Source organism: Amblyomma mixtum, chromosome 5 (assembly GCF_055824585.1).
Source record: "Amblyomma mixtum isolate Tamu chromosome 5, ASM5582458v1, whole genome shotgun sequence".
Classification (NCBI taxonomy): Eukaryota; Metazoa; Arthropoda; class Arachnida; order Ixodida; family Ixodidae; genus Amblyomma; species Amblyomma mixtum.
In genome coordinates this window covers 60,058,675-60,075,274 of record NC_143016.1, presented here as the reverse complement: position 1 = coordinate 60,075,274, position 16,600 = coordinate 60,058,675, and the positions used below count along the sequence as shown (strand labels likewise).

Here is a 16,600-nt window from a genome sequence, read left to right as displayed (position 1 = left end):
TTGTGTTTTTGTCCTGGCCGGAAAGTTTAAGAAATGTAAGAATCCCGGTACTAAAATCTTTCCAGGAAGTTCTTCATTAATGCGAAATTAGAAAGCTTAACCGCATCATTAATCAGCGCTCTCACCGTGGAATGCCCAAAAAAATTCGGACGCGCACGCCCGGCCACGCTGAACGATACAAGATAACGTAAACAAAATATTTCCGTGAGCAATAAAAAAAATGATTGATTAAAGCCTAGAATTTGCGCTAAGTAATGTCTTAAGGCTGGTTCACATGAGCGACTAAGCGAATTGCGCGATTGAGCACTGCGTCGCACCGAAAATTTCCAACTTGCTGGAACCTCGTCGCTTTGGCCGATCGAGTCGCCGCGACGACTCGAAACAGGTTTTTGCGCCGCGGCGGCAGGAATCGCTAGGGTCTTCGCCTGCACGCAACAGGCTTTACGCGTGTATGCAACCAGTTCCATTTGGATCTCAGAACTACGGGTCTACTCGGACGAGATCTCTGTTCAAAAAGCCGAATGGGCAAACCCACCTTCTCTCCTTTTTGTTTTTCACGCGCTACTGTGATTTAAGCGCCTTTGCTGGCCCCTTCTTTTTTTGTGTAACAGGGGTCATATACGTGCACACAGAGAGAAATTTACCTGTTGAGGTGAAATTACGTACAGAGACAACTTAGGCTAGTTGGTGCATTAACAAAAGGCAAAGCAGGGCAAAGAACAAGGACGACGGAGATTGTGCCTCTTGAAAACCTCTTGAGCTGCTGCGCTAACGGGTATGAGCTCGGCCTCACACTGAGCTTGATGGGTCGGGCCCGAATTCTTGTATTAGAGTGATAATGTAGCAGAACCAGGCCGGGCCTGAGCTCTGTCTTTGGGCTTCGGACACAAGCCGGGCTCGGACCTCAGAGTGAGGCCCGCGCAGTGCTCTAATTGAGAGTACCACATGTAGTACCCTAGGTATACTTATTGGCATCACTTGCACCTGCAGCAGTCTGTTAACATTCTGTACAGTCCCCAGCATTACACCCGCCAAAACACAGGTGTACCAGTATGTTTATAAAAATTGGCAACATTCCAGTGGCACAGTAAGCATCCATTCACAAAGCTGGATGAAATATGAACAAGATTAGCTTTCTAAAATTTACTATTCCCACACGGTAATTACCCTGCAGCTAATATAAAAGTGACATAAAATCTAGCAGCTATTCATAGGGAGGCAGCACTAAACAGTAGTTTTCAGACCAAATCTGCCCTCTGCCTAAGTTTGCTTGTCCAAGAAGTACTTGTAGCTGGGCTTGCTGATTGACCAAACCACTTTACAATTAAGCTAACTGTAACACTGCAACTGTACTTAGTTGCGGTACTGTTCACGATTTAAAATGATGACATAATTAAAACCTGGTGCAATCCAGTGACCCATGCACTCCTCAGAAGGACACTGTCATCATCTATATCACAAAACCCAAAAAAATGGATGTAAATCACAGGTTTGGAATTAGCCACTACATTTGGTAAATGACCTGGACAAGGCCACCTATCCTAGTAGTATAAAGTGAGCACTTAAGTATATGCGAGAACAATGCTAACACAAATGGTTACATTATATTTTCAAAATGGCGACTACCAAGTCCTTGCAGCAAAAGCAGCCTGAGGACATACTTTGCGTCAGAACTTTCTGGCTGCAATTAAAATCACAATTTGTTTGCAATGCTGCAAGTTCGCCTTCCTGAGTGGCCCACATTTCAGTTGGGCAATAAAGTTTGGCCCGTTATGTGTGAATTTCCTTTGTCACACTTTAACAAGACATTCTGTATCCACTGAATCGTTTCAGCCACAAACACAAACATTCAGTGCTCACAATGTCATTAGCATGAACGACTCGACTGCTAATAAACCTCAGTGGACATCATTTAAAGCAAGCATAGGCAACAAACAGTACACTGTTCTTGAAAGTGTAAATGTTCTGGCCTTTAATATCTAAAACACTGAAACACCGGTGCTGAGCTCGTTTCAGCATTGTCCTAAAATTATATGAGACAAAGCTATAGAAAGCATTTCATGCTCGTGCTTTAATACATAATTTCATTTTTTTTTTTTTGAGCATCTTTTGGCATCTCGGCAACTAGTTTTGCTTAATTAAGGCAAACTCCCAGCACTTCAGTCTGACAGTGTGACAGCTATTTCTAAGCTGTAGTGCTGGCTGTCCAACGGTTCTCTGCACAGCTGTGCATGTTGCCAGGCACTGGCTCCTCGACCACCGGTGACCACTGCTTTTAGACACACAAAGTTCGCTTTCTTCAGTGACGTTATTGAATGCACTCCGTTGGCTGCAAAGGAACCAGAAAATACGAAACATCAGCAAAACATTCTGGTTAGTTCAAAAGTGCACTGGTTATAGTTGCGTGTGCTGCAACATGTTTGTGCCTAAAAACTGGCTTTAATTTTCATGTGTACATACTGCAGGTTGTCGCCTTTCATACTAAGGAGCATGGTGCACAACTGCACGAGATCTTCAGACTTAAACAGACGCCGTTAGAGAATCTCACATATAGCACCACACCACCCAAAAATAATAATAAAAAGAAGCCCAGTAAGAGAAAACATAGTGGGCTCAAAATGTCTGACAATATGATGCAAACCTAAGGAGCATGTTTGATTGCACTTCTTCAGATAGTGTTAGAGAATATAGCAATAAGTGATGTACCTATGGCAGAAATGAAAACAAAGGCACAGCACCTCCAATTTTATTAAACATCAGAAAACTATAAAACCGCACTGAAAACCTTTGTTTATAGGCCTCCATTGACCGTCAATACCACTCAATTTATGCACGTCACACCAAAGGATGTGGACCTAGAGTCTAAAACAAGTCCAATCCAGAGGAAAATATGCCTCGCCATATGCAGCATGATATTTCACAAGCAAGGTGCCAATGGAAATCATCAAAACACATAAAAATGTTCCACATTATCATGATTAAGGCCCTTCATTTTCTGAGTGACAGTCATTCTAGCGTTTCTTGGCTCAATGCTCTGCGTTTCGTGCTGCACAGTTCTATGTCCGTTCAACCTTTTCTTTTTCCCTTCCCTACTCTTCATGGCTCTTTCTCTGCCGCCACTTCCTCCTGAATGGCCTGCACTGCCTTCTTTCCTCGTTAGTAGCCACTCTTTCTCACCAGTGTGTGCCCCACGCTTCACCTCGATGGCCCAAGATCGCTGAGAAGTTGGCTTTTCCTTGTCGCTCACAAGACAATTTCTCAAAGAGCAGCAAAATACAGTTAGCACTATATCCGTAGCTAGGTTCAAAATATATAGCAAGCTGCTTTCTGAAGCATGTGGTTTAAGAAAAGACTCCAGTCATGTTTATGCAGACACTGTAATATTGCTTTCGACAGGCGCCCTAGAGACCGGCTTCAGGCAAATGTCCTTTTTTCTATGAATCAAATCAACGCCATTTTCATGTATGAGCATAAATTAAGTGTTCACAGCACGTCTAATACTGTTTTTAGAGTGTCTATAAATGCCAAGTCTTGGTGTTAGTGCCTATATATGCCTATTTCAGTGTTGGCAACTCAAAATGCCCTATTTTTTCTAAAACAGCCCTGAAAATACTATGCTGTTTTGCTTTCCGATTCAGTTTTCCTTTAGATCAATTTCAGTACATTTAGAAACTCAGATGACTTCGTCAAATGGCAGTGGTGAACACTGTATCAATGCCCGCTATGTAAACAGTGCCAACCAGGTCAGCCACAAATTGGGAAACAATTATTTTCCTGCCACCACCTTCCCATGCCATTCCACCGTGGCGGAAGCTTCCAGCACCATTTCACTGGAAAAGTGGTAAACTGCCGGACGATGCCACATTTTTGAAAGTGTATGACATGGATGACAGGTTTACCCACACTTTTTTAGGCAGCGCTCTTCTGCCTTATTTTATTTCTTCGTGCGAGGCTGTGGCAGGAACCCACCACAACGGAAAGCTGTCAGTCATAACATATGTTAGGAAGGGCTTTAAAAAGAAAGAAGCATAAACGGTGTGGTTAAGTGGAACCATTGCAGTTACCTGAAATCTGAGAAGCGCTCATCTGCAGCTCCTTGCGATATGCAAGAGATATCCACCCTTTTTTTCCTAGGTTCCTTGCGAAAAGAAGCACAAAAAACCTGCTAGGGATCGGGCAAATGTCTAACCCCAGAAACCCTCAACCTCTTAGGAATCATGCTTGAAAGAAGACTGCAAGGGCAATAGGAAGAATGCTTTCTGTGCCGATTTATGCGAGGCCTTAGTGGCTGCAAACATTCCATGGTGAAAAATCACAAAATAGGTATTGAAACTGTTTCTACCTCCTGCCTCTGTACGAAGCAACTCCTGCTGTAAAAATATGAAATCAGCTCTTTGAATGCTGCATTAAGGTCTCCATGGAAGAAACAGCGGATGTGAAAGGATGCTTTGTTAGTCACTTCCTAGCAGGACAGCCTGAAGCAGATAAGAAGACAAGGAACTTCCTTTTATGCTCGAAACCTTAGCAAGCGGCCAAAGGAGAAACTACAGCCTACTTTGTTGACCACTCGCTGAAAGTAGTGCATGCAACCTACATGCACAAGGCTGCGCTTCTGCTGAACACGAGCTAGCCGCTGGTGGACCATGTCGCTTGCCTAGCGCATAGGCTTCACCTTATCTTGAAGAACTTAAGAAGTTTTAAGAATGTTGACTAACTTACTGCTTCAATCAAGGCTGTGTTTCTGAAAGCACCTTCTCGTGTGTTCTTACTTGAAGAGCAGTTGCCAGAAGTGCATCTCCTGCACTTCCCTTCTAAAAGGCAAGCACCATTGCAAGGCTGTGGGGCTTTAGACATTAAGCTACCAAGCACCGTCTATATAAGTGACACCATATTTATTAATGTTGAAGCATGACGTAGGTGCAAAATAGATAAATCTAATTGCTGTAGCTCACTGTTTGATTCTGAGCTCATATGCCTAATACTTTTAAAATAACAATAACTGCTGTAATTTCTATATATCCGGTCTCCTGTCAACGCGTTTGCTGTTCGCCTGTAGTTTTGTTGCATGACAGAAATAGGACAATTTCACCCAATTTTAGTTTTTAATAAAAATCAATTCTGCGGCTCCTTCTGGCCATGATGACATTTTTTTGGCAACAAAAGAAACATTTATTGCTGACAAAAATCCTAGCTGACAGAACTCTCTTATCAATGAACGTAGCCTTTTAGACATTTGAATGCAACGATACATTCATACAGGCCAACTTTGATTTGTCTTAGGTGTCCCTTTCAAGGTTCTCTAAGCAACTGCAAGGCTTATAGTAAGAACTATTTCCAATACGCCTCATACTCTTTCATTCACTGTTTGGACAATCTGTTTATCCACCAGAGTGTAACTTAAATTACTGAAGCTATCACCCGTCAAACAGAACAAAACCTTCACTAACCACTAGGAAACAGGGGTTAGGTCCTGAAGAAGCAACAAATTAGTGGACCCAGATACTCGAGCCAAGTATACACAAACCGAATGCCCTGGAAATCTGAAGCCATGCTGCAGTGCAGCACAGTAATGCGAAAAGAAAAAACAGCAAAACTCACAGCCCTCGATGGGAATGCTTTCTTCGTCTGTCGTCACGGACCAGCTGACACGTCCGTTTTCATATGTCGTCCCCGCACAAGTAAGATCCAACCTCTCAATTGCTCTTCCAGGCGACAGCTCAAGCCTCCATGACAATGACCCTTCAGACGAGTCTTCCTGCCTTGCCAAATAGCTCATCTTCCAGTCTTGCTCTACCTTGCAAAAAGCATGACACCACTTGTAAGAAATGCCGTGAAAATGAACTTTGTTCATTTTATGAGAGAAACTCTCACAAATGCGACCATTCAAATAAAGGGAAAAAGAGGATATGTCTGCCTCTAGGCATCTGACATTACTTAATACTCAATGAAAGAGCAATCTGCTGTCAAAACAGAAAAACAACTAGCAACAAATCTTTAACATAAGACACGAGACAGATGTAATCAGAAAAGGTAGCAGCACTGCCATCAGCTGTTTTATACCAATAAGTTTGTAATAAATTTCTGAGCCTTATAAATTGTCTCAAGAGCTGTGCACAAAATTCTTTAATGTTGTATGCTAAAATACGTCTCGGAGAAAGTACAATTACTTTGATATCACTGCATACGTCATTTTATTTGTGCTCACTACTTTACACAGTTACCTCAAAAGGGTGGTATGGCAGTAACATATAAATTTGAAGTTTTAATTTAAGAGTACGGTGTCCTGTGACAAAACAGCAGACGAGTGTTTTCTTCAACCACTGGTGAACCGCAAAAAATTTACCAGGCTTTGCGACCTGCTGATAGAACCTATTCCCAGCTATTGCTGATCCTGATAAATGAGATGGTACGATGTATTAAAGTAGCTACTGAACAAACCATCATAGGTTATAGAAGAGTGAAAATGCAATGAGGCAATAAGTCAGGAAGAAAAAATTTTTAGAATCAAAAAAGAAAAAGTTAACGAAACTTTGTGACCTATGCAAGGCCATGAACTGGTGTTGCAAATTATATACCATATGATGTCTTTACAACCCACTCATTTTGCAACTCTACGGTTTTTCCTTCTTGAAACCACTGCATGATCTCTCCATTCATGATGGATACGTTATATAGCATTTCTAAAAAAATTTTGAAACATTCTGCCATTCAAACATGCACATAGCCATTGCTGACAAGTGAGTAACCTAACACATCCCAAGGCAATAAATTACCATTAGCACGGTTACCTTACCAGAAGCAAGGCTGCACGAGTAGCCTGCTACAAAAAAATTCAGGGGGGCACTTTGTTGACCTAAAGTGCGGTGAGGCGAAAGCCTTTAGCACGGTGTTGCTGCTTGTGTCACTGATGTGTGGTTAAGGTGTCAATTAAGTACACAATTGTTTGTGAATCTTAAACTTTGGAGACACTGGAGGGCGTTTGGGAGGCATCCGTCTGATTTGACACCTCTCTAAAAACACTCTCCAGCGTCCTAGACAAGGAGAACTACATATGCGTTAGCAGGAAGTAGCGTAGTCATTAGCACGCTCGGCTGCGGAACGGAAGGATGGTGGTTTGAATCCCATCGTGCACAAAGATTTTTTTTCTGGTCTGACTAGAAAAAGCGTGACACCTCTGCTGACAACCTTCTGTCTACAACCTTCTATCGACAACGATGAGGCATTAAAGGCTTTCGCCTTAATACATTTGGCCATCACACAGGTTACTTGCATCTTGCAAATAAAATAATACTCTGCCAATGCAATACAGTTTATTCCATATACAGCAACTATTGCCCAGGCAGTGAAAAGCGCAGTGGTGCACCTGAATAAAAGCTGGCTGACAAATCTAATATGAACAACATAAGCAAGAATGGGGAGCATTTAAAGAAGCAACTTCATTGCTGAAGCAATAACAGAGTGTGGGTGTCGTCTTTCAGTGGAGTTTGTTAGACCAGTGGAACGTAGCAACTCGTACAACAGTCTGAATTCATTTTATCCGAATGCTACTTCCAGCTTATGTATAGGATAAGCGTGACTCAACACCAAAACGCACAAATGTGTTGAAAAGTGAGAGACAAGCCTCACCTTGCGGAACATCTTCTCAATGCTGAACGCTCCTTTTGCCCAGCCCAAGACCTGGCTGGTTTCTACACCATCCTCCCAAATGGAGTACTTGTCCATGGCCGACGAGTACTTGAAGATGATTTTTTTGCACCTACAGCTGGCCGGTTTGTATGTGAAGGGCACCCAACTCCCAAGCTCGCCTCGCTGTTGTCGCCACGCCAAGCCACCTGACAATCTTCCCTGCAGTTCACTCTCAGTCACCTTTTTAGGAGCCAGGAATTCTGCCAGCTCCAGCACTCTCCTCAGCAACAGCTCTTCCCTGCGTTTCTGTGTAGATGATTGTTGGCACTGTTGCGTGAGTGCAAGCATCAACCGGATGAGTTCTGCCTCTGAATAAGCCACACGCCTTGACTGTACAGCTTCAAAGTTCGACGTGTAGCGCCACGTGACATCCTGCACTTCATCTTTGGAAAAAGCAAGAATGTAGGAAAGCTTCTTGCCCCACCCAGCCTCATAAACAAGCGGTGCATCACAGAGAGCTTCGCATGGGTCGCAATGAAGCCAGCGTTGCTGGCTGTCTGAGTAGACCTCAGTCCACACGTGGTCAGTCCAGTCGAGCACATACCGAGCGTCGAAGGAGAGCGACCTGGCGAAAAATGTGAAGCAGTTGGCCCACTCCCCACAGCGACCTCTTCGAGTTTCTAACAGTTTAGGCGGGTAATTGAAGCGAGGAAACCTCTCCTGAGTCTGACACTTCGGGCAGCCGTGCAACTCCACACGTGACGCTCCGCCCGCTATTTCGTCAGCAGTGGGCTCTCCAGCTCCGACGTTTGTTGTGGCACCTCCGCAATGGCTACATTTCAGCGTGTCCACCCAGGTGAAGAATGATTCTTTAAACCAATGCAAAAGCTCTATTAACACGAAGTCCCTGAACCCGGGGCCACTCTTATCTTCGTCAGGAGTATTGCGGGATGCGTAATCAATCATCGCAAGCTGCGCCTTGCGAGTGAGCTCCGAAACGGGGATGCATGCCAAAGCCTTTTCTTGCAGGTCACGTCTTTCGTAAACTTGCACCCGAGACAGATTAGTTTTGATTTTGGTGTACAGGTTTTCGCCGACATTCATGACAAGCGCCTCCTGTAAAAAGAATATTTCTTGATTAAGCCAAAGATCAGCAGCTATCGGACTACACGTCATCACATTTATACAGGGTATGAAGAAATTCAAGATGCATGCGCTTGCACACGTCTGCTTTGTGATAATCAGGAAACTAAACTCCATGTGTGCAATAATGCCACGTTGTACGAAATCACTGCTCTAAACAACACTTGAAACTACAAAAACTTCGAAGCCAAATTATAATTTCACAGGTGAGATCAAAACAATCAGCGGAAACACGTAAGCACGTTCATGGGCGAGTAATCTGCGAACTACAACACACTTACCATGTTAACGTCAAAGTTTTGTCGCAAGATGGGCAACCAACGTCCTATGCCTGTAAATAACAGCGCGCCCTCGCTCCAATCTCTTCCAATTCTTAACAGTGTCCGCACTACCACCAGTACTATACAGCCTCGACAACAGTACAGTTCAGTTGTGTGTGGTTTTGCAGCTGTGAAAGCAAGCGCTGTGAACACCGCCAAACACAAAACTCAAAATAAGCTTATTGAGATGGTAGCGCCATCTGTTGTAACAAGCAAGCTATTTCTTGTTCTTCTTGATATACATTTAAAATATATCTGTCCAGAAAGTGTTTCAGTTCTCGAGTTCACTCTTTGCATTGTGCTCATGAGCGGAATTAAAAGCGCAAATCTATTGCGACTTGGTTGCGACATGATTGCATATTGTATCGTCGAATATTTTTGTTAGTGGTAGCTATAATGTATTTTGTGATTTATTAAAGTATTTTTATTTCAAAAGAGTCAATTGTTTTCAAACAATTACGTAAAGTTTGTGCATGGTGCGTCTAACTTTATACGAGACTAGCGGTGGCTTTATCTACACGTACTCGCGTCCGGCCTGAGGGTTTCCGGTGTAGTTGTTCGGGGTGTTGTGTGGAGTTCGTATTTGCCGGTGAAGATGATATTATTGGAAATCAACAACAGAATAATAGAAGAAACATTACGCCTCAAGTTCAAAAATGCCCAGTTAGCGTAAGTAATTGCATTCTTCTTCTTCGGAGCTCCGCCGCGCCCCTTGCCGAACGGAGCGGAGCTCTTCGGCGATCGTCCATTGCTGATAAGAGTTTAAAAAGATTTTTTTTAAATCGTTTAATTTAAGTTGTCCGATTGTTTACATGTTAGTGTGTTATTACAGTGTTAAACGCTCTTTTGCCAATCACTTCAACTTGCGTACTTAGCTCACGGATAGCCCTTGACAGTGACGGCATGCACCTGTGCGCTTCCTGCCCTACCCACCTAGCATGAATCATTTGCTGTCCTTTAAATTCCATAGCGCTTTTGTGCGATCGCTTTCGATCGTTTTCGTTGTTGGTTGTTTTTTGTGTACTGTTACTTCTTTTTTTCAACACTTGCCTATTTGATCCTTGTTTTAAAGCCTGCTTATAACGATTGAGTCGGCAAACGTAGCGCCCGGTGCAAGTACGTTGATGTTATGTATTTGGAGATCACGGGGATATCAATGTCACTCCTAAGCTCCGGACGCGCTGCTGCTGATTTTGCGATATTGCAGTTGCGTTTTCCTGACCAGCATTACGCGAAGTACGGCGCGAGCACTGTCGCACTAGGCGTGAACTTGCTGGTTAAAAAAAAAGGACATAGCATACCCTTCCGAGTGCTCAACGAGAACAGTTCAGAGCAGTGAACTGTCCTTGCAAAACAGCTCGGACATACAGCCATTTGCGCCAGATCACGTGTCTTCGGTTACCAAGTGGCACACTTCTTTTCCATTGGTAAAGTTGTCCTTCATTGCCACCTAATCCCGCGATTAGTAATGAGGGATCGCGCAAAATACAGCGCCCTTTAAGGAGACAGCGCCCTGCCATCTGCAACAGTGTGTTTTCTTCCAGCGGTTGTGCAAAATTTCAGATCTTCTTTAATTAATCAACAAAATAAAAAGCCAAGTGAACAGGACAGAGCACTGCCTTGGTTTCCTTTGTGTCCTGTCTTAGCTCTGTTATTTTACAAACAGGTACCAACTAGCTGAATGCTACACAATATTGTAGTAGCTGAGGCGATGTTCAGAAAGAATCGAAATTTCCTCACAGCGCCATTGTTTCATGATGCCACTCAGACAAGGTCAAAATTGCTTTGTGGGCTGTCATAGAGTACCTAGACTTATAACCCATTGCCTCTTACCAAGGCAGCACGCAAGCGCCCTGAGTAGGTCGCACGCTGCCTGGCTCAACGGTTGAATAAATTGCAAACACAGCCAAGCGTGTCGCCTTTGTGGGCGCACCTTAAACTTATGACTCGGCACTTTGTTTGACTCGCTCCCTTAAGAGAGGGAGAGAGCTTACCCCGGGCATTCATGCGGTTATGGCAGCGGCATTGTCACAGGGTAAAAGGCTCCTAATGGGTGTTCTCCAAGAGTAGTGCCGCATGTTAGTTTTTGATTTCTGTAATTACTGAGATGAAGTCATGTCCAGCAAGGTACTTCAAACCTGAGTTCACACATGCTTTTATCCACCCAGAATTTTGCAAGTAAAGCAACACTAATGAAGCTTGTTAACTGCAGAAATAAATGAAGCAATAATGTTTTGAGTGTGCATTCCAAAATTGCTTCTTTCCAATTCAAATAGTGTTGTAATTAAATTGCATAAAAAAAATAAAGCACTGGGTGACCAGCTCTCTTACCTGCTGCGGCTGTAGTTGTGCATTGGGCGTACCTCATTTTTTCCTTATTTTTTCTTCATTTCTTCGTATTCATTTCCTTCTCACCCGGTTTCTTATGCTGTTTTATGTAGCAACAAGCCAGAGGCTGTTGAAGTCAAAATTGCTGACTTCGATGGAGTTTTGTACCATATATCTAACCCAAATGGCGACAAGACGAAAATAAGGGTGAGTAATCCCAATTCTTCCCTCTTGTTTAATCACTATTTACAACCAGTGGTAGACATTTTTTGGCTAGAGCAAATTTGAGTTTTTGCCAATTTCACTTCCACAGATTTCACTTCCCATAGTTGTCACACCATGTCTGACATTTGTACGTGTTTGTTTCTGGTTTACTTAAGCAAGCTGAAGCATAGATTTCATTACTTAGTCCACATTACTTACATTACATTACATTACATTACAAGAGTTTGCATTCAGATAGAGGGTGAAGCATGACGGAGTACTCAATTTTCTGCCCCTACCTGTTCTTATGTACAATCTGTACCCATAGCCAGACATTGCATTGCCATTGGTGCAATTGGAACATGAGCGTTAATGTAATACACCAGTGAGAAAATGTAGCCTCACAAGGAACGCCATAGTTTTTGTAGAAACCTGGCAGAAATGTTCATGAGGCAATACCGACATCATGTTCTGCACATAAATAAAAATTCTTTTATGCTTAATCTCCAAGACATCTGTTCACTACGCTGTCTCCTCCTAGTCTCTCTGCTATTTAGTAGTACTGTGGTGCCCTTGCGGTCATTGAAAATACTATCTACAACAGCCTTTCTCAACACCCCTATGATCTCGTTATAATTTGGGTTCACTGAAAAGAGTTAAGGCAGCAACTGTTTCACTCAGTGGAAGAAACTGATGGAATTTTAAAATGTGCTTTGGTAAGACTTCTTTGGTGCAAGAAAGGTTATGTGCAGCTTAACCAAACATACACTTGTCAAAGAGAGGGTTGGCACAATACCTGTGAAAAGTTCTTATTTTGAATGTACAGTTTTGTTTACAGCTTCAAGCGCACGCACACAGAATTAGTAAGTCAAGAGTGTTGTATCCTGTGATGTTTTAATCACCAGAGCACCAAAGTTATTTTGGTTTGTAATTTCTGCAGGTCAGCATCTCGTTGAAGTTTTACAAGGAGCTCCAGGAACATGGTGCAGATGAGGTAACATGGCATTTTCTTGGCCTGGGATGACATCATGCATTATTTTAATTCATGATGTGCTACACAGCATCATATTGTGCATAAACACATTGATGGGTCATTCACGTCATATACACATGATTTAAACTGTGTTTAGCAGACTGATCAGAGTGTCATTGTGTAGTACATCAACATATATCCTGCACAAACTGCAGAGGCTTTCCGAGGCTTTCCGCAGGTCTTTCTGAACATTTATGTAAAGTAGAAGCTCTTGTGAAAGTGTCAATGCCAAATTTCCTTTCTCGCAATATCTGAACGTTCCCCTCATTACTTAGTATAGTTTATTTACTTGTCATGTCTCAAGGTGCTTAGAAAATCTCATTGCTGTCTTTTCTTTTTTTTTCTGTGTTACCAGCTTCTAAAGCGAGAGTATGGGGCCCTGCTGACAACACCTGAAGATGGTATGTTTCTGCTACACTGTGCATGGGCCTTGTTTTAAACACTCCATTTATAATTGTACATAACTGCACCACTCCTGGTAGAAATCTCTGTCTTTCGCTCGACATCGATGGGTATATGAAATTTCATGGGTAAATGGGTAAACAAGTAGCTGTTTTTTAATTGGCTCACTTGTGAAGTGAGGCTTGTAAACTGGAGCATGTTATTGTTAACTGGCACATACTTTTCCAGTTATGCACGTACTTTCACATACTTGGCTGTCCAATCTTCTACTTGGACAGTTGCTGCTGTAGCTTAGTTGGGGGAGCGCCGAACACAAAATTCGGAGCTCGTGGTTTCAGATCCCACCAGTAGCACGTGGTTGTTTTCTCGTCTACTTTCTAATCAGTTATCTTTCAGTCATAAAGCAATCACAGCATTAATTTCTCATTAACACCACAAATTAAAAAACACACATTCTCCTATGCTTTCCTTGGTTTCAGTGACTTTTGGCTTCCTTCATGGGTATGTCATAATGGGCCCATCATATCCTTACCCTTGTCTGCTCAGTATCAAGCATCTGGTTTTGATAAACACTATCCTCAAGGTCTTAGGGAAAGTAAAAAGCCTTTTGGCCAACAGATTTCTTCCTATTCTTCATGCAGCAGTTCTCACAAAATCAGAGACGAGTCACTTAAGGAGATAGGGTAAACTAAAATAATAAAAGAAGAATCTAGGTACGTATTTTTTCTTCCATGACATTTCTAAACGTACATTCTTTTCTGCCTCTTTTCTTGTATCGCACATCTTCCTGTATGGTATATTACTCTTTAAAGAATAGTTTTGAAAAGTAGGAAGTGGGCAGCCAGGCCCTTCTTTTTTAAGGGGGAAATGTTTTACCTGGCATTTGAAACCCAGTTTCATGGCTGGAACTGAAAGTTTCTTCGTTTCGTTGGAGTAAAAACATATCGAGCAGTGATCTTAGAGCTCTTAGCCTCCATGTTAGCCTCTTAGTCCTTCAGTAGCATCATCTGGGAGCAAGCTTTAAAAACACTTGAGTGCCTTCTTTGCCGCATTCTTAAAGAAGAAAATGTGATAGCATTTAGGTTGCCTGCCATGGTGTCTACAGTGGGTGTCTAATGTTTTTCTGCCATCGCAGTGGCCCAGTGGTTATGGTTGGTACTCAGCTGCCGACCCGAAAGATGCGGGTCATGAGTAACGCCGCAGTGGACAGCTGGCAATTGCATTGAATTTGGCAACAGTGGGCAGGTTGCCACTTGCCATGGTGGGTAGGTGGTGATGATTTTACAAGGTCATGTGACCTCTTACAACCAATCAAGGAGTTTCGTGATAGAGAAGCCGGAAATTTTTTGTGAGATGACAACCTAAATGCTATTGCATTAAAATTCTCGTCTAGTACTGGAGACACTGTGGGTGTAAATATTCGACGGTGCCCTGACATTGCAAGAACCAAGGATCCAGAGGCATTTAGGCTAACATGAAGCCATAGCACTCTCCACTGGGTGAGAGAAGTTGACTGGCATCAAGTTTGCTTTGCTGACCAAGCAGCACGGCATGTCTCGAAACAAACCCAGGGTTCTGAACAACTGGTAAAAAAAAACGTGAAGATGAGTTCAGTGATGACTATGGAGGTTACTCCTATGGAATAAATCAATCAGCAAATGTCCACAGAGAGAAAAACTTTGTAATGTAGTTACATTACAATGCAGAAAATTTATTTGGTAAAAGCCTGGACAGAGGCCATCTTCTTTTGTGATGAAACCTGCATGGCAGTGAATATTCCACAGTTATGAAATGCTTTTCTGCATTTACACTGGCAGCGCCGAAGCAGGACTGCTCCAAAATGGTAGATTCCTCTGTGGACCCTTCCACGCTGCCACACAATAGCAGTGTAATCTGCTCACAAGCAATGTCTCTGCATGTGAGGACACTTCACCGTACAAGCTGCGAACAGCATGTGAGAGGCAAACAGTTTCGGCATGCAATAAGCATCCGAAACAGTGTGTAGTTATGCTCACATGACTGGCCAAGGCGCAGCCAATAATCGCCTTCACCAAAGGCCGGTGCTTTATCCCGAAAAGTAAACCCAATCCTAAGGAGTCAGAATATCTTTTTACTACTAGGGGCCCTGTGATTGCTCTCATGCTTGCTGCTGTGAACACATTAGAGGTGCACGGGCGACACTAGACCATGAGATTCAGACTAAAGGAGGGCTGTTTAGACCATCGCATGCTGTGCCAGTCCTACCTCAAGACAGCCCCTCCTTCGGGAACTCGTCTGAATTAACCTGTCTGTGCCAAGCTGTGTCCAACTTAACAATTATCTAATGCCATAAATTTATGTGGGCACTGGCCAGGACATTGGCAGTGTTCCAAATTATCCAGGTTTCCAAATTAACAGGGGTTGAATTTACAAGGTTTTGCTTTGTATGTACATCAGGTCCAGGCAGATTTTGCAGTTTATCGTGAATGCACAAGAACCATCAGACATTGAGGAATAATGCTGTACTATTTCAGTGCTTCCATTTTGTTCTTTTTTCATTTCAGTTTAAATTAGCACGTTGTAAGACTGCATTGTGCAATTTAAGAGTGAAAATTAAAAGCAAACTGGAAGCGGTGGTAATTTCTCAAAAGGTATTTTCAGCTCTGCTTTGGTCTTTGTCGTAAGGTGTTCTCGATCTGCCTTAAATTCATAACTTTAGATCTACAGTGACCCTTAGGCCTTGTCCAAAGACACAAGTACAGCTTGCAGCAGCCTATGTACACTGCAGGGGCGCAGTCCCTGGTAAGCAAACATAGTTTGATGGAGCGGCAGAACTTAGCCCAGGCAGGTAACTTGAGGCTTGTTCTAGAACACTCAAGCTTCAACTGCATGGAAAACAGAAGTGTACTTGAGACGTCTTTGCGTCACGTATGTGGGTGACTGCATTTGTTAGAAGCCTGGCTCTCCGTGCTCATTGTTTATCCTTCTGCTTTGCTCTGCAGGCTACAATGTGTCGCTTCTGTTCGACCTGGAGAGCCTTCCCGAGAACATAGAGGAGGCTGCCCGCAAGGCCAGCCACCTCAAGAGGAACTGCTTTGCATCTGTCTTCGAGAAGTACTTTGACTTCCAGGAGCGTGGCGAGATTGGGGACAAGAGGGCCGTCATTCACTACAGGGACGACGAGACTATGTAGGCTCATCACTTATATACTTTTGACTTTGTTGAGCTTTTGTTGCGGTGAAGATTTTGCTGGTCTCGTATATCGTCGATATACTTGGTCCATGTTTTATACAAACATGTTGGAAAGCGCCTCCTGCAATTGCCTGCCAGTTTTTTTTTCACACAAGGCAGCTGGGGAACATACAGTGAATGCTTCTGCGCAAAGTTGTCTGTACTTGTGTATGGCTGCCGCATGGTTTATTGTCGGTGCTGACAGCTGCTGGGGTCAGTAACTGAGCCTTTGTGTTCCAGAAGAGTTACGTGACCACCTTCGCAACCACTCATGCTTTTTGAAACACAAAGTACAAAAAAAGAAAGGAAAACTTTCATGTAGGGCAATGTGCCT

The 16,600-nt window shown here is 43.1% G+C and overlaps 2 protein-coding genes across 2 annotated transcripts in view; one reads left to right on the top strand and one right to left on the bottom strand.

Annotated features, from left to right (window-relative positions):
• Positions 1 to 1,914: 1,914 nt before the first annotated feature.
• Pngl (N-glycanase Pngl) lies at positions 1,915 to 9,260 on the bottom strand. The gene is made up of 4 exons (XM_089544646.1): positions 9,051 to 9,260; positions 7,627 to 8,742; positions 5,599 to 5,794; positions 1,915 to 2,329 (listed from the first exon to the last, which is right to left on the bottom strand). The coding sequence occupies exons 1-4, from the start codon at positions 9,051 to 9,053 to the stop codon at positions 2,160 to 2,162; spliced, it is 1,485 nt and encodes a 494-aa protein (XP_089400772.1). The 5' UTR covers positions 9,054 to 9,260; the 3' UTR covers positions 1,915 to 2,159.
• Positions 9,261 to 9,608: 348 nt separating this feature from the next.
• Arpc2 (Actin-related protein 2/3 complex, subunit 2) overlaps positions 9,609 to 16,600 on the top strand; it is a 29,293-nt gene continuing 22,301 nt past the window's right edge. The window contains exons 1-5 of the mRNA XM_089544645.1: positions 9,609 to 9,758; positions 11,531 to 11,624; positions 12,562 to 12,615; positions 13,010 to 13,055; positions 16,038 to 16,224. Coding sequence (XP_089400771.1) covers positions 9,685 to 9,758; positions 11,531 to 11,624; positions 12,562 to 12,615; positions 13,010 to 13,055; positions 16,038 to 16,224 — 455 coding nt within the window. The 5' untranslated portion in view covers positions 9,609 to 9,684. The remainder of the gene's footprint in view (positions 9,759 to 11,530; positions 11,625 to 12,561; positions 12,616 to 13,009; positions 13,056 to 16,037; positions 16,225 to 16,600) is intronic.